The sequence below is a fragment of the Moschus berezovskii genome, chromosome 7 (genome assembly GCF_049115385.1).
Source record: "Moschus berezovskii isolate FMDL1 chromosome 7, NW_MosBer_1.0, whole genome shotgun sequence".
In the NCBI taxonomy this organism is placed as follows: Eukaryota; Metazoa; Chordata; class Mammalia; order Artiodactyla; family Moschidae; genus Moschus; species Moschus berezovskii.
In genome coordinates, this window is record NC_142466.1 from 88956591 (window position 1) to 88983237 (window position 26647).

Below are 26647 nucleotides of genomic sequence, written 5' to 3' on the forward strand. Positions count from 1 at the left end.
AATTAACAAAAGCAGTTCCCATCTTTTGATGGGGTACTCATGGTTTATAACATAAATGGCATTATTTTGAGAGAGGGATAACTTAGGTATGGTATTGGGTTTTTTTCTTTTTGCAGCTTGAGGCAGTTGTAAAATAACTTAATGTAGCTTTTTACAACTGTGTATTCTATAGTAATTTTTCATTTGGTGAAATTTTAACTGTTAATGTTTTTGGCATTGTGCTTTGTACCATTTATTAAATTAAAAAAAAAAAAGATTGCAAGATACAAGTTCAGTTCAGTTCAGTCACTCAGTCGTGTTCGACTCTTTGCGACCCCATGAATCACAGCACGCCAGGCCTCCCTGTCCATCACCAACTCCTGGAGTTCACTCAAACTCATGTCCATCGAGTCGGTGATGCCATCCAGCCATCTCATTCTCTGTTGCCCCCTGCTCCTCCTGCCCTCACTCCCTCCCAGCATCAGAGTCTTTTCCAGTGAGTCAACTCTTCACATGAGGTGGCCAAAGTATTGGAGTTTCAGCTTTAGCATCAGTCCTTCCAATGAACACCCAGGATTGATCTCCTTTAGGATGGACAGGTTGGACCTCCTTGAAGTCCAGGGGATTCAAGAGCAGTATACAAAACATGGTTGTGCCTCTTTCTGTTTTAACTGAATATTGTGTTAGTTTCAGGTGTACAGCAAAGTGATTCAGTGATTTTATATATATATATATATAGAGAGAGAGAGAGAGAGATGCTGTGCTCATGTGTGTGCTCAACCACGTCCAAATCTTTTCGATGCCATGGAGTGTAGTCCACCAGGCTCCTCTGTCCATGGGTTTTTCCAGGCAGGAATACTGCAGTTGGTTGCCATTTCTTTGCCAGGAGATCTTCCTGACCCAGGGACTGAACTGGCATCTCTTGGATCTCCTACACTGGCAGGCAGTTTCTTTATCACTAAATCCAAGGAAGATTGATATCTTTTTCACATTATTTTCCATTTAGGTTATTTACAAGATATTGACTGTAATTCCCTGTGTTATACAGCAAATCCTATTGTTTATCTACTTTATATATGGTAATGTATATCTGTTAAGCCTAAATTCCCAATTTATCTTCTCTCTCCTTGACTTCCCCTCTGATAACCATAAGTTTGTTTTCTATGTATATGAGTCTGTTTCTCTTTTATAAATAAGTTAATTTGTACTACTTTTTAGATTCCACATTATAAGTGATATCATATAATATTAGTCCTTCTCTGTCTGATTTACTTCACTTAGTATGTTAATTTCTAGGCCCATCCATGTTACTGCAAAATGACAAGCTTTCTTCGTTTTTTAGGGCTGAGTAATGTTCCATTGTATATATGTACCACATCTTCTTTACCTGTTCATTAAGACAGTTGTATGTCTTTACACTAGCTATAATAATCTGAAAAGGAAATTAAAAGACAAATTCATTTATAACATCAAAAATGATAAAATACTTAGGAATAAGTTTAACAAAAGAAGTGCAAAACATACTAAAAACTATAAAACTCTGTTGAAAGAAATTGAAGAAGAACTGAATAAATGGAAAATCATCTTGTGTTCATGAATTGAAAGACAGGGTTGTTAAGATGCAATGCTCCCCACACTGATCTACAGATTCAATATAATCCCTGCCAAAATTTCAGCAGTCTTTTTTTTTTTCTTTTTTGCAAAAATGGACAAGCTGATCCTGAAGTTCATATGGAAATTCAAGAGACCCAGAACAGCCAAAACAATCTTGAAGAACAAAAGCAGAGTACTCATACTTCTCAGTTTTAATACTTACTAAAAGATACAATGCGCTTCCAAGGTGGCTCAGTGGTTAAGAATCTGCCCGCCAAGCAGGAGATTCTGGTTTGATCCCTGGGTCAGAAAGATGCCCTAGAGAAGGAAATGGCAACCCACTCCAGTATTCTTGCCTGGAGAAGCCCATGGACAGAGGAGCCTGGCAGGCTACAGGCCATGAGGTCTTAAGAGTTGGACATGGCAACAACAAGCAACAAAGTTACAGGAATCAAGGCAGCATGGTACTGGCATATGGACAGCCAAGTAGATCAATGGAATAAAACTGAGAATCTGGAAACAAACACTGCCATTCACGGTCACTTAGTTTTTTGGGTTTTTTTTTTTTTTTTTTTTTGGTTGCACTGGGTCTTTGCTGCTGCGCCAGTGCTTTCGCTAGGGGCTACTCTTTGTTGTTGCACCCAGGCTTCACAATGCGGTATTTTCCTTGTGGAGTACAGGCTCTGGGCACACACGGGCTCCAGTAGTTGCAACATGCAGGCTCAGTAGTTGAGCTTAACTGCTCCATGGCATGTGGAATCATCTTGGACCAGGGATCTAACTCATGTGTCCTGCATTGGCAGGTGGGTTCTTATCCACTGTACCACTAGGGAAGTCCAGTCAGTTGGTTTCTGACAAGGGTGCCAGAACTATTCACTGGGGGAAAGAATATTCTTTTCAACAAATATGCATGGGACAGCTGGATATCCCCATGCAGAAGAATGAAATCAGACTCTGCTTCACATCACATACAAAAACAGACTCAACGTAGATCAAAAACCTAAATGTAAGTTAAAGCTATTAAACTATTAGGGGAAAAATCCACAGGTGTAAGTCTTCATGAGCTTGGATTAAGTAACAGTTTCTTAGATATGACACCTAAGGAGGGTCAAAAATCAAAGAAGTATCAATAAATTGGATTTTATAAATTTCAAACTTTTGTGTTTCAAAGAACTCCATCAAGAAAGTGAAAAGACAACCTACAGAATGAGAGAAAGTGTATTCAGTTCAGTTCAGTTCAGTCGCTCAGTCGTGTCCGACTCTCCGCGACCCCATGAATCACAGCACGCCAGGCCTCCCTGTCCATCACCAACTCCCGGAGTTCACTCAAACTCATGTCCACAGAGTCGGTGATGCCATCCAGCCATCTCATTCTCCATCGTCCCCTTCTCCTCCCGCCCCCAACCTTTCCCAGCATCAGAGTCTTTTCCAGTGAGTCAACTCGTCTCATGAGGTGGCCAAAGTATTGGAGTTTCAGCTTTAGCATCAGTCCCTCCAATGAACATCCAGGATTGATCTCCTTTAGAATGGACTGGTTGGATCTCCTTGCAGTATAAGGGACTCTCAAGAGTCTTCTCCAACACCACAGTTCAAAAGCATCGATTCTTCGGCGATCAGCTTTCTTCACAGTCCAACTCTCACATCCATACATGACCACGGGAAAAACCATTGCCTTGACTAGACGGACCTTGGTCGGCAAAGTAATGTCTCTGCTTTTTAATATACTATCAAGGTTGGTCATAACTTTCCTTCCAAGGAGCAAGCGTCTTTTAATTTCATGGCTGCAATCAGCATCTGCAGTGATTTTGGAGCCCAAAAAAACAAAGTCTGACACTGTTTCCACTGTTTTTCCATCTATTTCCCATGAAGTGATGGGACCAGATGCCATGATCTTTGTTTTCTGAATGTTGAGCTTCAAGCTAACCTTTTCACTCTCCTCTTTCACTTTCATCAAGAGGCTTTTGAGTTCCTCTTCACTTTCTGCCATAAGGGTAGTGTCATCTGCATATCTGAGGTTATTGATATTTCTCCCAGCAATCTTGATTCCAGCTTGTGCTTCTTCCAGCCCAGCGTTCCTCATGATGTACTCTGCATATAAGTTAAATAAGCAAGGTGACAATATACAACCTTGACGCACTCCTTTTCCTATTTGGAACCAGTCTGTTGTTCCATGACCGGTTCTAACTGTTGCTTCCTGACCTGCATACAGGTTTCTCAAGAGGCAGGTCAGGTGGTCTGGGATTCCCATCTCTTTCAGAATGTTCCACAGTTTATTGTGATCCACACAGTCAAAGGCTTATATATATAATATACGAGAAAGCAAATTATAGTTCTGAGGGACTTATATCTAGGAAATATAAAGAACTCTTACAACTCAATAAAAAGACAAGTAACTCAATTTAAAAACAATTAAAGAATCTGAATAGACATTTCTCCAAAGGAGATATACAATGGCCAAAAAGCACATACAATGCTTGACATTATTAGTCATCAGGGAAATGCAAATCAAAGCTTCAGTGAAATATTACTTTATACTTGCTGCTGCTGCTGCTGCGTCACTTCAGTCGTGTCCGACTCTGTGCGACCCCAAAGACAGAAGCCCACCAGGCTCCCCCTTCCCTGGGATTCTCCAGGCAAGAACACTGGAGTGGGTTGCCATTTATACTTGCTAGAATGTGCTAAATCACTTCAGTTGTGTCCAACTCTTTGTGTCCCCAGGCTCCTCGGTCCCTGGGATTCTCTATACAAGAATACTGAGTGGGCTGCCATGTCCTCCTCCATGGGATCTTCCTGACCCAAGTGTCTTACATCTTTTGCATTGGCAAGAGGGTTCTTTACCACTAGGCCACCTGGAAAGATAATCAAAAACGACATTGAGGATTTGAAAAAATTAAAACCCTCATACACTGTTGGCAGGAATGTAAAACAATGCAACTCCTTTGGAAAGCAGTCCAGCAGATCCTCAGAAGTTTAAACATAGAGTTACCATACAAACCAGACATTTCACTTTGAAGTTTACATGAGAAATGAAAACATAAGTTCGTACAAAAACATGTACAGGTATGTTCATAGTAGCATTATTCTTAATAACCAAAAAGTGGAAGCAACCCCTTGTCCATCAACAGATGAATTGGTAAATAAAATGTGTTATATTCATACAATGGAATATTCATTAGCCATAAGAAGGAACTGAAGCACCTGCTTCATGAGTGGATGAATCTCAAAAACACTATGCTAACTGCAATAAGCTAGACATAAAAGGAAATGTTGTACAATTCCATTTATCTGAAACATCCAGAAGAGGCAAATCTATAGAGATAAGAGAGTTTCCCCGATGACTCAGCAGTAAAGAAACTGCCTGCAATGCAGGAGACTCAGGAGACACGGGCTTGATTCCTGGGTGGGGAAGATCCCTTGGAGGAGGGCATGGCAACCCACTCCAGTATTCTTGCCTGGAGAATCCCTGATCAGAGGAGCCTGGCAAGCTACAGTCCATCAGTCAGTTCAGTCGCTCAGTCGTGTCCGACTCTGCGCGACCCCATGAATCACAGCACGCCAGGCCTCCCTGTCCATCACCAAATCCCGGAGTTCACTCAAACTCATGTCCACAGAGTCGGTAATGCCATCCAGCCATCTCACTCTCGGTCGTCCCCTTCTCCTCCCGCCCCCAACCTTTCCCAGCATCAGAGTTTTCCAGTGAGTCAACTCGTCGCATGAGGTGGCCAAAGTATTGCAGCTTCAGCTTTAGCATCAGTCCTTCCAGTGAACACCCAGGATCGATCTCCCTTAGAATAGGATCACAAAAAGTCAAACATGACTAAAGCAACTGAGCATGCATGCACATTGAGACAAGTAGACTAATGGTTATCAGGGTCTGAGGGAGAAAAAGAAAATGGAAAGTGACTGTTTATGGGGTTTCTTTTGGGGGTCATGCAAATGTTCTGGAATTCGATACTGGTGGTGTTTGCACAACCTTGTAAGTATACTAAAAACCACCGAATTACACATTTTTAAAAAGGTGAATTTTATGATATACAAGTTGCATCTTTTCTCAATTGTTTAAAAAAGAGAGAGATTGATAGAAATCACTGGATGTTATATAACATCACTGTAGCCTTAGTAGGGTTGACCAGCAGTATTCCAAAGGAGTGATAGAAGGAGAACTTAAGACAGGAGGCAGCTGCTGTCCTCAGGGCTGTGGATACGACCGGAGGAGCCGCTCCCAGTGCTGGATGCCAGGAAGACGTCGCCATGGTGTCTGTGGCATAACACCCCACTCAGAGATGATTCACTTCCAAGGAAGCATCCATCAAGTAAAAGTATATACACACCAGTGCGTGTGTTAATTTTTTCCACACTGGATAATCCTGATGATTGTGCTGTTATTGACCCACGAAAGTCTTTTTTTTTAAAACTGCTCCAAAATATTCCAGGCTATGAATATTGCATGACTGACTAACCATTTGTTTGGACATGTTGATAATTTCTAGATTTTTGCTTTTACAAACCACACCGTGTGGACTAGTCTTAACTTACACTTACCATTAGTGCACAGCATATTAAATGTAAGCCCTCAGTAGAGTATTGAGTACAGAACTGCTCTCCCAACTACTCGTCCTGTTTTACATCCAGGTGTGTGTTGGGCTTCAAACTCAGGCGACCCCTCCATCCCCTGCCACCTCCAGTCCCCAGCATGGTGCCATTCTCCACCCAGGAGGGAAAAGTCCTTCTCCGCTCCCACAGACCATCTGCTCCTCTTTGAGTCATGAGAGGAGACGATCCTTCCCATTATTTCAGCATACGGCTCCACACATGCTGTCAGTGTTCAAAGCGTGCTTCTAACCTCCCCTTGTCAAATGAAGTCATATGTGTTTCATTTGCCTCTTCCTGAGATAAAGTCATGGAGTTTTTGTTTTATTTTGACATTACCAAAAAAAAAAAAAAAAAGTTTTCCATTTTTTTTCCCTTTCTACTTTTGCTTCCTGGAACGTTCAGGTTCTCTGTGTTCCTGTGTTCTGTTATAGCAGACTGACAGTTCTGTTATGATCACCTTGGCCCTGAACAGTGAGAGGGCCCTTTTATCCTGGCTTATGAGGATACTAGTTCAGGTATGTTGCATTCACCTCTCAAAGATAACACCGTACAAAAAGTAACGAGAACCTTCTATTGCTTGGATACTGTGCTCTTTAGCTAAGCCAAGCCCCAAATATATGTGGTTGAATAAAATCCAGTTATGGTTTCTCTAATTCATTAAGGGTTTTTTGTTTGTTTGTTTTACATCAAAATCACCCTTTGTGGATTTAGTGAGGCTAAGGCTGCATAGCGATTGATCTTCCCTCATAGCTCAGTGGATAAAGAATATGCCTAAAAGGCAGGAGACCAGGGTTCTATTCCTGGGTCGGGAACATCCCCTGGAGAAGAAAATGGCAACCCACTCCAGTATTCTTGCCTGGAGAATCCCATAGACAGAGGAGCCTGGCAGGCCACAGTCCATAGGGTCACAAGAGTTGGACATGAGTTAGTGACTAAACCACCACCACCACCAAGGCTGCCTAGCAAACCTGCTACTCCATTGTATTGGAGGAATGATATTTTACTTCTGAATGCTGCAGCTTAAATATACTCTGGGCTCTCTTACCTCATAAAATCATAGACTGTTAGGTCACAAAGGACCTTTAAAGTGCTTTTGCCTAACCTTCTATCTCCCTGACAGAGTATTCCGAGGGTTCCGTCCTCACTGCTCCTGTGGGAACTGCTTGTTTTGGAACAGCCTTCCTTAGCTTAGGCTGGAGCCTGCCTCCATATAGAGTCTGTCCTCCTAGCCCTCATCTCCAGAGTTGCACAGGATTTGCCCCTTCTCCCCCAAACAATCCGTGTATCTGTAGACCGTGGTCTTTCCTTTTCTCATCACTAGGTCACAGGGTTGGGAGAACACTTCCCTCCTTGAGTGTAGTTCTCTGCTGTTCTCTCTGTTACAGTGGCCTTCTCCAACGGACACCTGAACTGAATACAGCACTCTATTTGAGGTTGCCCCTGTGAAGAGTGCACTGGAACTACTATCGCTTCCCTTCATCTGGATAACTCAGAAAAGAAGGGACAGCTGTTAATAGAGTCAGTTGAAGGCACTCACATGTAGACTGTTTTTGTTGTTCTGAGACCACGTTGTGTCCGACTCTTTGTGACCCCATGCACACGCCAGGCTTCCCTGTCCCTCACCATCTCCCGGGGTTTGCCCCAGTTCCTGTCCATTGAATCAGTGATGCCATCCAACCATCTCATACTCTGTCACCCTCTTCTCCTGCCCTCAATCTTTCCCAGCATTAGGGTCTTTTCCAATGAGTCAGCTCCTTGCATCAGGTGGCCAAAGTATTGAACATACTCCATTTTTAAACCTGGTATTACCCACCTTCTCAGGGCAGTCTTACCATTCCAATTGCTATGCATTTGCTTTTTTTTTCTTCCTTGGTTACATTCATTGAGTGCTTCCAGTGTGCTCAACACTATTCTAAGCGTTCTACATACACTTATTTAATCCTCAGAATGGCTCTAGGTACCAGTGCCATCTTCCTCCCCATTGGATGAATGAGGAAACAGTAAGCATATAGCAACTGGCCACCTTTCTGCCTCCAGGAATCGGCGGAGCCAGGATGAAAGCAGAGGCAAGTCTGGCTCCAGCGTCCTCTCTCCATGCTCTCTGCCCCAATCCCCAGCAGGACTCCCTGTTAATTCTCATTGCTCCTATTGATCTCACCTACTATTTGTTTATTGTTTTGGAAAGCCACATCATCACCTCTTGCTGCCTGTTGAGTTTATAGACAATTTAATATACCAAATCTTTTTCATAGTTAAATACTTTTAAAAGCTTCTTTGTCCTTCCTGATTGTTGTTTTTATTAATTCTGGATCCTCATTCCAGCCTGTGGTTTCTGTTCTTGACTGTAGATGCTATCTGTCAGCCAGTTAGACTTCCATACTCAATTTATTTGCAAATTTATTAAGCCAGTAAGTCATCATTCCTTGGAAGGACTCCCTCCCTGTTATGGCAAGTAATTAATCAACAGCCTTGAGGTTCTGTTTTTTAACCTTCTGCAAAGCTATGAAACAGCCACCATGTGCTCACCACTACCTCCATCCTGCCAGCTGCCTTAGAGAAGTCAGGATGCGGATACCCACAGTGAATTTCTGGAAGTCACCCTCAAGGTCCCATGCTACCTCCTTGAAGCCCATCATTTTCTAACTGCTCACAAACTATGTATTCAATACACGGTCACAGACTTTGCTCCCCCTCCTCTTATTCCCTCTTCCTTTGCAAAATCGGAATGACAAATGTCTATCTCCATCAGTCCCCTTCCCATTGTCTCCATGATTTGATGCTTCCAGAGGCCTGCGATTGCAGGTGGAAGCTTTCTGAGCTGTGGCATGCCCCTCACCTGGCGTGGAGTCAGAACTTCTGTAAATGGTGAAGTCACCCTGTCCACTGATACCAAGAATCAGTTCTCAAATATGAAACATTAGTTCCCACATAACAATGCGTGTTCTACCATGTATAGCCTGAAAATTATTCTCCTGGGCAGAAAGGTTGAAGCAAAGTGGGAGTCAAGTAGTTCTATTCATCCCGTCACCTCTTAACACTTGGTTGTCTTTAGGCTCTAAACATTGCTGCAAAAGCCCTTCTTATTGTCCTGGGCGTTCTCCCTTAGCATGAACTCATTTGGAATATCTGCCTTTCTGGCAACGAATTTCCAGCTTCCCAGCTCTTGTAGATAGCTTCCTCCAGCATCCCTCCTTTCCTCTCTTGTACCTGCCCTCTTACAACACCCCCTTATCCTGGGCATGCTTTGCTCCTTTGCTTCTTCGTCTCCTTTGAAAACAGTGCAAATTACCTCTAGGTGTACTGAATGTGATGATATACTGCGCAGACTAATTGTATTAATCCATTCTTTTTTTTTTCCTTTTTGGGGGATTTCATTCTTAGAAAGGAATTTCTGATTTATGGCCATTCAAAACTCAAGGACTATTTTGGTTTTCTATTGATGCTCATTACTTCCTGCTTTCCTAAGTTTTTTCTTTCATTTTCCTGCCCTGCTTATCCAAATGTGTGGAGTTTTTTGTGTTTTCCACAGTTCTGCTAACTACAGAGTCTTTTCTCATCGCCCTTGTCAGCAGCTGACCTCTCTTGCTCTGTGTACCAACCGCTGGCTTCTTTCACCCTCAGGGAACAGAATATACCTTCTTCACTTTCCTATGGCTCCCTGGAGAGGTGCCTCTTTCTGTCTTAAATCATTTTATCAATTGCCTTTTTCAACACTGGTGTGATAGCCTGCTGTGTCTGCTATAGGATAATGGTCCCTGATGGGAAAAAAACCTTCATGCTGGGTAGCTGTTAAATCCACTGTGAAAAACACACAGATAATCAAACTTTGGCCAAACACCAGCAGCTTCGACATGGTACAACTTCTTTAGTTAAAGGTGTGCACAAACTTTGGTCCTATCCTCTTTGGTAACACTGTCCAAAGGCAAGGCAGTGGCGAGCGTTCATTATGCAGCACGTTTTATAGGTGGAAAAGCTGTTGCAAAAACAAATGAGAGGACCATACAATTCCTATACTTTCAATCATTCTGCCACCATTTTTCACCCAGAATTTTACTAATCTTTTCACAGAGTGGTATAGACTGTAGGGGGTTGCGGGGGTCGGGGAGTGTCAGGAATATGCCCAGACCTAGCTTACTAGAATTTTAAGCAATATCTGAATTTTTTTTTTTCAATTTGTTTTCTGATGATGATACAGCAAGGAGCGGGTATACAGATCAGCCACAGGAGGGTTTACACTCCAAATCAGGAGTGTCTGAGCAGGTGGCACTAGTGGTAAAGAATCTGCCTGCCAGTGCAGGAGATGTAAGAAATACAAGTTCAATCCTTGGATCGGGAAGATCCCCTGGAGAAGGAAATGGCACCCCACCCCAGTATTCTTGCCTGGAGAATCCCATGGACAGAGGAGCCTGGTGGGCTACAGTCCACAGGGTTGCAAAGAGTCAGACACAACTGAGCAACTAACACTAACTAACACAAACAGAAGGCATGGGGCTACATTTATGTGCCTCATCGATTTTTAGGTGTGCAAATAACTACCAAAATAATAGAGTTCCTGTGTATCCTTTCCCCTCCTTCCCCCAATAATAGCATTGTACACTTGTGACTATAGGGTGATGTCTTTCTAATATCTTCGTCTGTCAGAGGAAGGCTTAGCTGGCACACTTGACCCCAATCAGTATTCACTATGATGAGACTGTGCATGCATGCTAAGTCACTGCAGTCGTGTCAACTCTTTGTGACCCCATGGACTGTAGCCTACCAGGCTCCTCTGTCCATGGGGTTCTCCAGGCAAGAATACTGGAGAGGGTTGCTGTGCCCACCTCCAAGGGATCTTCCCAACCCAGAGATCGAACCCACGCCTACTACAGGCAGATTCTTTACTGCTGAGCCACTTTAGTTTTGTTTATATTGTGCTTGGGCTTCCCAGGTGACGATTGTGGTAAAGAACCCACCTGCCAATGCAGGAGATGTCAGAGGCATGAGTTCCATCCCTGCGTCGGGAAGGTCCCCTGGAGGAGGTCATGGCAACCCACTCCGGTATTCTTGCCTGGAGAATCCAATGGACAAAGAAGCCTGGCAGGCTATAGTCCATAGGGTCACAAAGAGTTGGACACGACTGAAGTGACAGCATGCACGCACGCATACTGTGCTTACAAAATGCCAACAGGCACTCTGGCTAAGCGCTTTTAGACACTGCAACAGCCACAGTCACTATCACTGCCCCGTTTTTACAGATGAAAACTGGGCTTAAGTGAGTCATGATGTTGCCTGACTCACTCAAGATTACATGGCATGTAAGTGGCAGAGTCAAGATTCTTAACCAGCGTGTTAGCTGCTTCCCTGGGGGATGTCATGTGTGTGTTCGAGGCTCAGAACTCTCCAGGGGTCTTCACAGAGGTGGTTTTTAACTTCTTCCACTACTTCAGGATGAGTGATGCCCTGCCACCAGACTGTCAGACACCTGTGGGGCAGCTGCCACTGATAGAGCAGGGATGTTGGGATGCTGATCAGCCCCTTTCTGTTTCATTTCTGGAGTGCTCTGTGCCTGGCTGAAGCACCACAGTACCAGGTTTACAGATGAAGCTGTGTTGTGGCTCTCACTTTCATGCCAAGGAGTACAAGACGGAGAGTGCTGGCAGACAGCCCATCTGGGCTGTGGCAGAGCAGTAGGTGTTGAGACCCAAGCTGACACGCTTGAGCACCTTTCAGAGGCCTTTTCTCAAATCCCACCATTGACAATCGTCCTGCAGAATTGGTTCTTTCGTCAGGAGATTTGATTCCAAATCCAATCATGTATCAGATACCACCGTCATCTGACAGCTTTTTAAATGTCCATATTGCTTCTGAGAGTGAGTGCAAAAGGAAGGAGGTGGGCAGGGAAAGGTCATGCCAATCTCGGTTGTTACATTTGGTGCCAGGTACAACAGAAACCAAGGGCATTTAAGCCCAAACGACCTTGGTAACTTGATCTGTCACATTCCATGTATTCCAGCCAAGGAAATAAACACTGGTGTAAAATGTTGAAGAGATGCTTAACACTTTTATGTTACAAAGTGCTTTTGCATTATCTGAGCCTCATCACACTCTTTACAGGTGAGAAAATTGAGCTTCAGGGAGAGGAAACATGTTGTCAAAGATTCTCCACTTAGTATTTGGCACAATCGAGGTGGGGGCCTCAGAAAGCAGCAAAGACTTCAGTGTTCCAGGGACCTGGGTTCCAGCCTCACTTCTGCCACTACTAGCTTTGTGGCTGTCTCCAGGCCTCACTTGCCTCCGCTTTTAAATGGGCATGGTCACAGTACCTACCCCATTAGGTTCTTGTGAGGGTACAAGTACATGATACATAAAAAGCTTGGCAGAGTACCTAGCACAGGGAGATAACAGGAATGGTAGCTATTAGTATTAGTTCAATTCTCCATCCATTAGGAATGAATCTGGCCTCAACTAATGGAATAGTCAAGCAATGTTGCCTTAAAAACAAATGGGAGCTACTTTCTCTTACAGTAAGTGTGAAGGCAGGTAGTCTTGGAAGACTGTTTACCTTCTTTCATTCCATCCTAGTCTCTACAGCATGTCGATTTGCTGCCTCATGGTTGCAAAGTGGCAGCTGCAGTTCCATCCACCATGTTTGGGGGATATTTCCCCTTTAGAAAAGAAAGCAAAAGCTTTCCCAAAACCTCACTACCAACCACAGCAGACATCTGTTTTTTTCTCATTGTCCTGAACTATGTCTTCTGATTCTCAGTAACTGCAAGGACACTTGGAAAGTGAGTGTTTAACTTTTCAGACATTTTTGTACAAGTGGCAGTGAAGAGGATAGATGAAAATAGGAGTAGATTAGGCCAGCTGTATTTGCCACAGTTCTTGCTGCCTCTTACAATGTCATTAAAATTTTTTTGTTTAACCAGTCCTTAGGTGTAGAGAGCTTAGTTAACCCTAATCATGTGTTCATGGCACGTGAACAGCAAAGCCCCTTTTCTGGACTAAGTCCATTTTATTTTCATAAAATGTGTACTATTTCATGTGCATCAATTTTTTTCTTAACTTTTTTATTGAAATACATATACACTAGAGTGCACAGATATCTCTAGATGGCTCAATAGATTTTTGCTATTTATCGTCATTAAAGCACCACTCAGATTAGCATAGAATATTCCCACCATCCCAGAAACTTTTCTCTATTTTCCTGTTAATACTCCCTCTGTTAATACTCCCTCCCAAAGGTAACCTTTATTCTGATCTGTATCCTTATAGGTCTGTTTTACATGTTCTTTGACTTCACTTAACTTGAGTTGTGCATTTGTATGTAGCCTGTAGAATCTCATGGACAGAGGAGCCTGGCAGGCTACAGTCCATAGTGTCACATAGAGTTGGACGTGACTGAGCATGACATAGCACGCACACACATGTAGTCTTTTTGGGTGTGGCAGTTCATTCACCTGTGAGATTCACCTGTTATTGTAGGTAGTGGTAGTTCATTTGTTTCCTGCTCTCTCTCTATGCTTTGTCTCCCTGCACAGACTTGGAGTAGGTGGTATTATGAGAACCAGAATAGTACAGACATGGAAGCCATCCCTTTTCCACTCGTGGAGTATCTTTTCCTCATAAAACCACCCACTTTGATTTCTCACAAAGCTCGCCTGGGCACTGCTCTCTCCAGCACCATGTCTACTTTAAAAGGAATCTCTTGGGGACTTGTCCATTTGCCTTGGATGCTCTCAGCATAAAAGCATTTTCTTGAACACTTGGAGAGGGTGAAAGAGGAGAGTAAGAGAGCAGAGCTTCCTGAAAGGACATTTTTAGTCAAAGGAAAAAAGCACCAACTAAAGTCATCATTTGAAACTTGAGCCTGGAAGCCAGCCTTTGGAGCAGAGATTTAGGTTGGTCTTCTAGTGTTCTCCCCTTCTAACAGTCTCCATTCAGGGCTCAAGGGCAAAAGAAACAACAACTCTGTCTGTCCTGGGGCTGGGAAAACTGGTTTGAATTCAGGCTGACTCTGGGAAGTCTTCCTTCCCCCCAAGGTTCCGGCTGGTGGGCTTTCCTATCAAAGCCAGCATGGCTTTCTTTATAAAATAAACATTCAACTCCGGGACAAACTTGAGAGCAGGAATAAAGCTAGTGCTTTTCAGTGGAGTCTTAAATGAAGATGAAGCGGACTAAATAGTTATTCCTGCGAGTATGGTCATGTCTAGGAATCAAGTAGAAAAATTCAAACTATGCACATTAGCTCTAGTGGCTGGTCATCATCGTCTCTCTTTAGGTGTCTGCTGGTTCTGAGCCTTGTGTCTGCTGGGATAATGAATTAGAATATTCAGCATAGACAATCATGGATTCTTTGCTTGGCAGCTAGGGCACACTGTGAAGGGACTAGTTTGGCAAGTTGGGTCATCTTCAGGCACTGCTGTTCAGGTCCAACACCCCTCCATGTTTGTGTCGGTGGGCACAGGGGATTAAGGGAATGAACCATTGAAATCTACTGCCTCTAACATCCGATGACCAACCTTGAATTCGGCAAGACTTACTGCTAATGACTTTAGAAAGTTTTATTAAGTTATTGAGTAATTTCTGTATCCCTTGCCCTCACGAAGGGCTTTTCATATATTATTTCAGTTATTCCCCGCAGGACCCGGGGAGATAGGTAAAGTTGTTCCCATTTTTGCAAATCAATAAATTGAGGATTAGAGAATATAAGTTACCTGCTAGAAAGTAACAGGTAGTAAGGAGTAGGTTTGAGAGTCAACACTGAGTCTTTCAGATTCCAAAGACTGTATACTTTGTAAGATCAACTAGCTTTTAAAAATAACCCCTCCATATATGTATACAGTGAAATACTACTCAGCCATGAAAGATGAAATAATGCCATTTGCAGCAACATGGATGCAACTAGAGATTATTATACTAAGTGAGGTAAGTCAGAAAGAAAGACAAATACCATATAATATTACTTATATGCAGAATCTCAAGTGTGACACAAATGAGCTTATCTATGAAACAGAAACAGACTCACAGATACAGAGAACAGACTTGTGGTTGTCAAGGAGAGTAGGGAGGGAAGAACTGGGAGTTTGTGATTTGTAGGTGCAAACTATTATCTGTAGAATGGATAAACAACAAGGTGCTATTGTACAGCATAGGGAACTATATTCAATATCCTGTAATAAACCATAGTGGAAAAGAATATTAATAAAATGTACATATGTGTATAACTGAATCACTTTGCTGTATAGCAGACATTAACACACATCGTAAGTCAACTCAATGTCAATAAAATACATTTTAAAACAACAAAAAATAAATATATAACTAAAAGTAATAATAACCTCTTGCCTTTATGATGTGCCAGCCCTTTTGTCAGCCCTTGCCTTCCCCTCACCCCAGCACATGCTCTTCAGAGTTTGTCCAATAAGTGACTGGTTGTAGAACAGCTAAAAGCTGTAAATGCTTTGTCACTTACTTTGAATTTAGTTGTTGAATGGTCACTATAACACAATTATATTTTATTAAGGAAATTTTAAAAAATATTTAAAACTGTAGAGCTTAATGGAAAACACTCTGATGGATAATAAGCAGACTGATTTCAATCCTTAATGTCACCGTGAATCAAAACAAGCTGTGAGACCTTGGATACAGACTTAATTTCTGTGTGCCCATTTCCCTCATTTGTGAAATGAGGAGGTTAAAGTATGTGATTACTAATGTCTCTCTCTGTTCTAAAAACATGGGCCTCTATACCTCTTCTTGTTTTGTTCTTGTGATTCTAAAATGGCTTCAGAGTACAAATATTTCTTAAAGGAGCCTTAATTACTAAATGCAAATCAAGAGAAGTGGATAACATTGGGGCTTTCAGAATTTTTTGGAATATGTAAGTTCTTTACTCTTCCAAGCAAAGCTACATTTTCCATTGCATTTCCCAGTCCAACATTCCCACCAAAAGAAAAGTGTATAGTTTCTTAAATAATTCATATTGGAGCTTAGATTCCTTGAGGGTCTGGCAAGCTTTAATCTTGGATAAGGTGATGTAAAATATTGCCAATAGCCAACCTCAGGTTGCCAACCCAAAATATAAGTCCCTCCTTGTTCAGTATATGAATTTATAACGTAAACCATTTAAAATTCTACCTGGCACTATTGAATAGAATTGACACTGTTGGGCAACTCTATAAAGAAGAAATAAGGCAATTTTGTGATCCAAGTAGTTAAGAATATGCTATTCTTCAAGAAAATTTTACTGCATCATTTCAGACCCAATAAAGAAAAAACTGGCCATGTGAGTGACTCAGGATCGTCTGTCATCAGACATGGGCTTAATCCGGAGAAGGTCTTCATGCAGGTTCATTACTTAAAGGTAAGCGTCTCTGAGTGACAGAAGCCAGTTATTATGGTGCAGGACTTTTTAGATTTTACATGTGAACAGTGAAGGTTAGTAACATTGTTGGGGCAAAACAAACATATCGTCAAACACTGTAAATGACATTTGATTGAGCAGATTCTGATCGTCCAACAGTTAAAGCATTTCACACCCAGCATGAAGCATGAATTAAAGGAAGGTGAACTGTTCCCTTCCCTGTACCTCCCTTCTCCCTGCTTCGCGTCAGCTTTGAAGAGCAGAATCTTAAAATTGCTGTCAGGTTCCCACTAGAAGACCGGAGTGATTTTTTTTTAAGTATTTTAATTTTTAAAATCCTTTTCTGATAGCTACAGGAGAGAGGAGCTGGGCCCCTTTTCCCCATTGGTCCGTAATGGACATCCAGGTTTCATTTAAGCTGAAGGTGAATGAGACAGTGACAAGTGGGTTGAAACAGAGTAGTTGATCCTTAAGTTCCAAACCCAGCCCTACTAGTAACAATGCAAAGGGCTGCCTGGGACAGGTCGGTCCAAACTTTCTAGGTGAGCATAAGGTGCTGGTGGGTAAGTTAGGGTTGATTTTGTATTTTTCTGATGAACCCATGATGGGCATCTTTTTTTCTCCTTTTCTTCTAGGGTTATTTCCTTCTCCGGTTCCTTGCCAAAAGACTTGGAGAGGACACCTATTTTTCATTTTTAAGGAAGTTTGTGCACACTTTTCATGGGCAGCTGATTCTTTCTCAGGTAATTGGTGAGTCCTCTTGAGTCCATGATATATGGCTGGAGAGGGTGTGGCATGTGGTAACTAGATTGTGTATGAAAAAGTAGGGAAAAGATTTATGTTCCAGTGCAATAGGAAAAATAGGAAGTTAATGAAGTGGACACAGAAGTGTTACTGGGAGGGTCATCACCCGGTCTTTTAGGACAGACTGTAATCCAGAACTGTCCTGTGTGTACAGTACTGTGGGTAGTTGCACCTTAAGTGAACTTGAAAACCAAAAACGAAGCGATGCCCACTCTCTCCTCCACCTAGAATGAGCTTTGCAAGGTGGACTCCTTCTCATCCTCTGTCTTAGCTTCAACACCACAATCCCAGAGTCCCTCTCACTGAACCGAATGCACCCACCCTGTTCTCTCTACCCTCTGCCCTTTCCATTGTCTTCATTGCCATCACCATTCTTCATAATTGTATTTTCCTTTCCAGACTCATTCGTTTCTCTCCTCTCCCTTCCATTCTATGTGTACGTTCGACAAGGCCAGACCGTGCTCTCCACCGGTCCTTAGTATATGATTCACACACAATATGTGCACCATATGTATTTGATAAATAGATTAAAAACAAGATACATTGAAATATCCAGACAGCCTGGCCTGCCAGAGAGAGCCTCTGTCAGTTTAGCCAGGTGTTAGGCCGAGCTGCACATAGCGAGAAAGTTAACAAAGAGGCAGAGGCACTGAAAACAGCGCTCAGAGCTGATGGAGAATAAAGGACTCAGTCATAGCATAGATTGGACGGTTGTTTGTGTGTATGTGTGTGTGTGTGAGAGACAGTTGTGCTCATATACAGTTTTGAAGTCAAATTGTGCACAATGTTAGATGCAAAGGATGTGCCTTTATAATCCAAACACACATGCCCTTAAGGAATAGCATGAGTGTAACACGACTAGATAACTGTTCCGTGTCTCCACACTCTTTTTATTCTTTGGCTGAGATAATGGGAGCATATTTCTAAACATGTATGAGGAAAGGGAGCTTGAAAACTGGCTCAGGAGTCTTACATGGTTGGGGGACTGACCAACCCAAACCTTTTCTCACCAAGATACTGCAGATTTGAAGCAGCGCATTAGGTTTACCCTGACCATTCTCGTAACAGCTTTCCATGGAACACTTAGTGCTCCCTCAACCAAACTTTCCATTTTTCTTTTGTTTAACTCTTTTGAATTATAGCTTTATTGTTTTTTCATAACAGTGTTATTGAGATACAATTTACATACCATAAAATTCACCCTTTTAAAGTGTACCAGTCAGTCAGTGGTTTTTAGGATATTCATAACATTGTGCAACCATCGCTGCTGCCTAATTCCAGAACATTTTTATCACCCCAAAAGAAATCCCACACCTATTAGCAGTCACTGCCCAATTTCCACCTCCCCCCAGTTGTACACAACCACTCACCCACTTTCTGGCTGTACAGATTTGCGTATTCTGGACATTCTGTATAAATGGAGTCATATAATATGTGGCCTTGTGTGACTGGCTTCTTTCATTTAACATATTTTCAAAGTTCATGTTGTAGCACGTATCAGTAATTCATTTCTCTTTTTTAATTTTACTTTCTAACCTCTTAAACTGTGATGAAATATTCATAATAAAATTATCATTTAAACCATTTTTAAGTGTATAGTTAATGCATTCAGTACCTTCACATTGTTGTTAACTATCACCACCATGTATCTTCAGAACATTTTAATCTTGTCAAATGAAACTTGTATCCATTAAACAATAACCTTACACTCTTCCCGCCCCTCAGCCCCTAGAAACCACCATTCTATTTTCTGTCTCTGAGTTTTGACTATTATAGACACCTCATGCAAATGGAATAGTATAATATTTGTCCTTTTATATCTGGATTATTCGAGTTAACAAAATGCCTTCCAGTTTCATCCATGTTGTATAGCATATATCGAAATTTGCCTCCTATTTGTTTTTATTTATTTAGATCGTATCACATAGCTTGTGGGGTCTTAGCTCTCCAACCCCGGACTGAACCTGAGCCCTTGGCAGTGAAAGCACAGAGTCCTCACCATTGAATTAATTCCCTTAATTCCTTTTTAAGAATCAATATTTCCAGAGTATACATATACTACATTTGGTTTATCCTCTCATCCATTAATTATCCCTCTTGGCTCTTGTGAATAATGTTGCTATGAGCATTAGTGTACAAATATCTCTTTGAGTCCCTGCTTTCAGTTCTTTTGAATATATACCTAGAAGTGGAATTGCTACATTATACACTGATTTAATTTTTTTAGTAACTGCCATACTGTTTTTTCCACAAGGGCTACATTATTTTGCATTCTCACCAGCAATGCACAAGAGTTCCAATTTCTCCACATCCTTACCAACACTTATCATTTTATTTTTCAATAATAGCCATCATAGTATATGTGAATGGTATTTCACTGTGGTTTTAATTTGCATTTTTCTGGTAACTATGTTGAGGATTTTTTCATGGACTTATGGGACATTTGTATATCTTTTTTGGAGAAATGTCTACGTATATGCTAAATTACTTCAGTCGTGTCTGACTCTTTGTGAACCTATGTACTGTAACTCACCAGGCTCTTCTATCTATGGGATTCTCCAGGCAAGAATACTGCAAAGGATTGCTAGGCCCTCCTCCAGGGATCTTCCCCACCCAGGGACTGAACCTGTGGCTCTTATGTCTCCTGCATTTACAGGCAGGTTCTTTACCCACTAGCACCACCTGGGAAGCCCTAGGAGAAATGTCTATTGAGATCCTTTTCTGATTTTTTTATTTGGGTTGTCTTTTACTATTAAGTTGTAAGAGTATATATTCTAGATTCAAGTTCCTTATCAGATACATGACTTAAAAATGTTTTCTTGCTTAATTAACAAGTTACTCCTATGTCTGTTCTAAGAGCTTGGTCATTCTAGTTCGTATAGTTAGGTCTCCTACCCATTTTGAGTTAATTTTTGTAAATAGTGTAAGGTAGATGGCTCAGCTTCATTGTTTTTTGTGTCAATATCCAGTTGTCTCACTTCCATTTTTGTCAAAAAGACGAGTCTTTCTCTCCATTGAATTTTCTTGGCATTCTTGTTGAAAATCAGTTGACTGTAAACGTAAGAGTTTATTTCTGGCCTCTCAATTCTAAATTCTATTGATCTCTATTTCTGTCCATCTGCCAGTCCCACAGTAAGTTTGGAAATTATTGCTCTTTCAACTGACACATACTCATTATAAAAAATTTCATAAGCAATACAGAAGAATACGATGAATGTAAATATCATTCAAAATCTCACTGTCTTTAATATCATTCAAATTTCACCATAATTATAAATACTTATAATTAATAGTAGGTGAACATCATTCTAGAAGATGCATTTCTTTTATCCATTTCTATCTTTCTATATATGTTGTGTGTGTGTGTGTGTGTGTGTGTGCGCTTAGTTGCTCAGTAGTGCCCAAGTCTTTGCAACCCCATGGACTATAGCCCACCAGGCTCCTCTGTCCATGGGGTTTTTCCAGGCAAGAATACTTGAATGGGTTGCCATTTCCTACATGCCTGATCGTGCACACATTTTATAGATAGATATATTTAGAAATAGTTTTATAAAAATAGACTATGTGCTTTTAATGAAAAAATGTTTTAAATTTTATTTTACTTGAATTTAACACAAGAAAAAGAAACTAAACTGAATATAAAAGACTTTCTTGAGCTTAAGATAAATATAAGAGAGATCATTTCCTAAAAGATTCTTCTACAGTTAAGAAACACAATTACAAAAAATCTTTAAGAGATTGAAATTATTTTTTTCCTCGTTAGATATATATCTTAATTTTAGAAAGTATCGATTTATTCTCCTATTAACATTAATATAAAAGATGAGGAAACCAGTAGTTATGTTTCAACTACTTTTTCCCTGGTTCTAGATTTTTCTTAATTAACATTTTTACATAGTTCATGTTTATATCATTAATGGTGTGTGATGTTACTGTAATTTTCACAGTTGTATAGTCCTAGTTCTGTATTTAAAGGGTTTCATTATTCACTAACAGTCATTTTATCCTGCTTCTATATTTATGAATGCTTTATTTTGATTCAACACTTCGTTGGCTAAATTTTGTTGTTAAATTGAAGTTCAAGTTGCTTGAGAATGTTTGCCTGTTGCCTTTATATTTGAATTACAAACTGGCTGGGCATAATATTCCTGGGTCACATTTTCATCTCCTCAGATCATTGTAGCTGTTGCTCAACTGCCTTCTGGCATTAAATACTGCTATTGAAACTTTTAAAATCAGTCTGTTTTTTCCTCTTTACACCACTCAGATGACAGAAGAATTCTTTACCTTTGATGTTTATTAATTTAATCCAAAATGACTTGGTGTTCATGAGTCTGCATCAGTTTTGTTTTGTTTTTTTCCTGGAAAACACTGCATCTTTAGAGTCAACATCTATTCTTCCTTGTTTCAGTAAATTATCTTAATGGTATCTTTGAACACATTCATTTTTTTTCACTTACAGTACGCTGAATTTCAAGCTTACTGGTTATCTTTGTCATACCATCATTGTCCTCCATACATGTTATTTTCTAGTTATTTGCTTTTGTCTTTTTGTTCTTCACAGAATATGTTTATCTCAAGCAGTATTATTTTTATTATTAATGTTATTGTTATAACAGTATTATTTTTTAATGGCTATTCTTTTTCTTGATGTTTCCATTTTATTAATGCTCCTATGGTGGTATTATTTTGGTCCCTAATTTATTCCCTTTGCTTTGAAATTTCTTCCTCTCATTTTATTGTTTTGTCATCTTGTCTTTGAGTTTTGATTTTATTGAATTTATGTTCTTATTCAGTTCAGTCGCTCAGTCGTGTCCAACACTTTGCAACCCCGTGGACTGCAGCACACCAAGCTTCCCTGTCCATCACCAACTCCTGGAGTTTACCCAAACTCATGTCCATTGAATCAGTGATGCCATCCAACCATCTCATCCTCTGTCATCCTCTTCACCTCCCGCCTTTAATCTTTGCCAGCTTCAGCGTCTTTTCACCTAACATTCCAGGTTCCTAGGCAATATTGCTCTTTATGCATCGGACCTTGCTTCCATCACCAGTCATATCCACAACTGGGTGTTGTTTTTGCTTTGGCTCCATCCCTTCATTCTTTCTGGATTTATTTCTCCACTGATCTCTAGTAGCATATTGGGTACTTACCGACCTGGGGAGTTCATCTCTCAGTGTCCTATCTTTTTGCCTTTTCATACTGTTCATGGGGTTCTCAAGGCAAGAATACTGAAGTGGTTTGCCATTCCCTTCTCCAGTGGACCACATTCTGTCAGACCTCTCCACCGTGAGCCGCCTGTCTCGGGTGGTCCTACACGACGTGGCTTATAGTTTCGTTGAGTTAGACAAGCTCTAACTGCGGTCCACGTGGTTAGTTTGGTTAGTTTTCTGTGGTTGTGGCTTCTGTCTTTCTGTCCTTTGATCCCCTCTCTCAGTGCCTACCGTCTTACTGGGGTTTCTCTGGCCTTGGACATGGGGTATGTCCTCAAGGCTGGTCCAGCAAAGCAGAGCTGCCACTCCTGACCTTGGAAGTGGCTCCTCTCAGCCACTCTAGTGCCATGCCATATTATTATTATTTTCTTTTAATTTATATTTTAGTGTAAAGCATTTGTGGAGAATTTTCTTCTGTGCCTTGGATTATGTTTTCTTCAAGACTGGATTCTTTGTCTTTTACAATTTGCTTCTTCTTTCTAGCTCTTTCTTTATGTGGGTTTTTGCTGTATTGGTTTGCATAGTTGCCATACTTTTTTCTTGCTCATACTCAGCATGAGTTGCACTGTCCTGACCCTGTATTTATTCTCATATGTATTGGAACATTATCTTTGATTTCTTTTGCAATTTGTCTTAGACATGTTTTTCTTCCCCTCTGAGCTCTAGTTTGAAGCTTGGATATTATGCATGGAGAGGTGGAGGAGAAGAGCTCCACTGGAGCTGTGTATAGCCTTTATTGTAAGAATTTGGCTCCACCAACTCTTGAAATTTTGTGAAAGTTTCCCCAGCCAAGATTCTCTTCACCTAATTTGGGTGCTGCTTTTTCCATTGCAGTTACTCTCCCAATTAATATTCTTCCAATTCAGCTTGGAGCCCTAGAACCTATACAGTTCATAAAAGTATCCTCCTCAGTTGTTTATTTCCCAGGTTTTGCTCATCTCAATTGAGCAAACATTTTCACTCCCTCCACAGACAAAAAGAGAGGAAAAATAAAGATATTCCTGTTTTTTTCCCAAATGTGTGGGTATTTGTGAGAACTTGTGGGGTTTGGGCAATTTACCAGTACCACTACAGCTAAGCATGATGGAGGGGGCGGTGCAGAGGGAGGGTTGGAGGCTGTCTTGGAATGTTATGTTTCTTTCTTTAGTTTTTTCTTTGAAGTTTATGCCACAGGCTGTATTCTTTCCTTGTTTGGTTGCTGCTAGTGACATTTTTGCTAACTTTTTGAAAATGAACTGTGTTTTGTTTATATTGCTAGTTAGTTTTTGATGAGGAAGGCCATGATTCAGTTTCTATACGAAGAAGATCTTCAAAGTCTTCTTTTTCCAATTGACTTTTGAATTCTTTCATTTCTGAACACCTCATGTACCCAGTATTTCAGAACGATCATCTTTATACCTCTCAACTAAAATTGCTGTCTTGAGCAATGACTGATTCCTGACTGTTTCATTTCTTTTCAGCATTTATCCTGCCATCACTGTCTTTATTTCAATATTTTGATTATTTGTATTGTCTCTCCTACTGTCCCCTCCCTATGACCATAGTGATTATTCATAAAACCTCTGACAGAAATTCCCAATTCTATGTAAATATCAAGCCAGAATCAGTTTATCCAGGAGAAGCTACATGCATCTGCTTTTTGTTGAAAACTTTCACCGGTACTATAAAATAATTACCAAATTAACCATGTGCCAAAATTGGTGTTATTTTTTAAAACATTTTAATGCTTAATTTAGTGTTTTGGGGTGATAATCAAAATAAGCTATGTAGGGCTGACCTGATTAGTATATAGATTATTAGAAGAATAAGAAGTGAGAAAAAAAAAAAAAACTTCCCAAGGAATACATTTTTTGACTAGCGTATTGGCTTGCAACGGTTGTCAAGGATCTAGATAAAATTTCACCCCAACTCACTGTCCAAATAGCAGGAATGTTGTTATTTTTGTGTCTTTGGTTTTAATATTTTCAGTTATACTCTAGTGGTAAGAAACTAGGGCCCTAGTATTTGTTGCTAACTGACTTTGTCAGTGATCCTAGATCAAATCATTGCCTTAAGTCCTGTTAATGATCCTAGAATCAATCTTGAAGGAAAACCCTCCTTTTCCAATTTATATTTGTAAGTTGCTTTTATAAAAATGCCAACATGCTGAAGTAAAGAGTGAAGACCAGATGAAAGAACTGAAAAGAAGTGGTAAGGGAAGGAATACTCAAAAGAGACATCTTTCTTTTTAAACATTCTGTTGTGGAAAATGGGGAAAGGCTTCTAAGATGAGTCCACTCCAGGTGTATATGCCAATTTCTGAATGGAACCAGGAAAACTAGCATTTTGTAGTTAAGATTATGTGTCAGTTCAGTTGCTCAGTCACGTCCGACTCTTTGCAACCCCATGAACTGCAGCACACCAGGCTTCCCTGTCTATCACCAACTCCCGGAGCTTGCTCAAACTCATGTCCATGAGATTACGTGTATGAACGGAATAAGAAGGACCAGTTGAGTTGATTCCAATGGTGGTACAAAGACTACCCTGGTGAGACCAAGTGTCTTCTTGGATTGGATGGAGCACAGAACAGAAGAATGTTTAGCACTGCAGACAAACATTCCCATAATCTGTGGAGATACAGGCTTCGTGTCTTAGGGATGCTTGAGGTATTGAGTTTTTGTGATCCAGTGTGATCCAGACATTACCTTGCCAACAAAGGTCCATCTAGTCAAGGCTATGGTTTTTCCAGTAGTCATGTATGGATGTGAGAGTTGGACTATAAAGAAAGCTGAGCACAGAAGAATTGATGCTTTTGAACTGTGGTGTTGGAGAAGACTCTTGAGAGTCCCTTGGACTGCAAGGAGATCCAACCAGTCCATCCTAAAGGAAATCAGTCCTGAATATTCATTGGAAGGACTGATGTTGAAGCTGAAACTCCAGTACTTTGGCTGATGCAAAGAGCTGATTCATTTGAAAAGACCCTGATGCTGGGAAAGATTGAAGACGGGAGGAGAAGGGGACGACAAAGGATGAGATGGTTGGATGGCATCACCGACTCAATGGACATGAGTTTGAGTGGACTCCGGGAGTTGGTGATGGACAGGGAGGCCTGGTGTGCTGCAGTCCATGGGGTCGCAGAGTCAGACATGACTGAGTAACTGAACTGAACTGTGATCCCTTAGACCTGTCCTCTTCGGGACTGATTGGCAGCCTTCAGCTAGCTATGTGGCCTGCAGTTCTCAGCTCTGAGCAGGAAGAGGCAGATGGCCACCTGCTAAGAAGTGGGACAGTTATCTTTTTAAAAAAGTAAAGCAGGGCTTCTTGGGGACCTCCTACACTTTTACTGTATTCACAGAATATCTGAAATATTGTGTTCTGCAATTTTGTAAAGAAAGATCCAATTGTAGTAGGAAAATGCAAAAGGCCAGAATTAAGGTTAACTCTGGATTTCCTGCTTCTCATGCAATTAAATTCTCCCCCTTGTCATTGAGTTAATGTAATTTCCCCCACACTTAATTGAGTATAAATTCCTGGACAAATATGGGATAAGTTGATATGGACTATAAGGAGATAATGCAGTAAAATTAGTAAGAAATTATAATTACAGTACTTGCACTTTTAAGAAGCAAGAATTCTGTCATTAAGCCAATGAAATATCTGTAAAGTAATCTAATAATATATCAGATTATGAAAAATTGATTTCTGATTCAACTTTTTTACAAAATAATTATTAATATAATAAAATCATGACTTTAAGAACCTCAATCAAAAATACTTCTTTGCTTTCTAAATATTGCGTTTGTTTCCTTTGATATATTTTTCTCAATAAACCCACTGAAGTATATACTATACTGCATTCTATTTGGGATTGTCCCCTTCCAGTTTTACTGATAAATTTTTTTTCGTTGAAGTACATTTCCTGCAAAGATGGGCTCAATAAAGGACAGAAATGGTATGGACCTAACAGAAGCAGAAGATATTAAGAAGAAGTGGCAAGAATACACAGAAGAACTGTACAAAAAAGATCTTCACGACCAAGATAGTCACGATAACATGATCACTGACCTAGAGCCAGACATCTTGGAATGTGAAGTCAAGTGGGCCTTAGAAAGCATCACTACGAACAAAGCTAGTGGTGGT

General features: G+C 40.8%; 1 protein-coding gene across 9 annotated transcripts in view; it reads left to right on the forward strand.

Moving 5' to 3' along the window:
• Positions 1–26647, forward strand: part of AOPEP (aminopeptidase O (putative)) — a 432382-nt gene that overhangs the window by 283035 nt on the left and 122700 nt on the right. For all 9 annotated transcript variants that reach the window (XR_008686140.2, XR_016037874.1, XM_055427422.2 and 6 more), the window contains exons 8-9: positions 16408–16510; positions 17146–17253. Coding sequence is in view for 7 of the 9 variants with exons in the window: in XM_055427422.2 (XP_055283397.2) it covers positions 16408–16510; positions 17146–17253 (211 nt within the window). In the remaining 2 variants the exon portion in view is untranslated. The remainder of the gene's footprint in view (positions 1–16407; positions 16511–17145; positions 17254–26647) is intronic.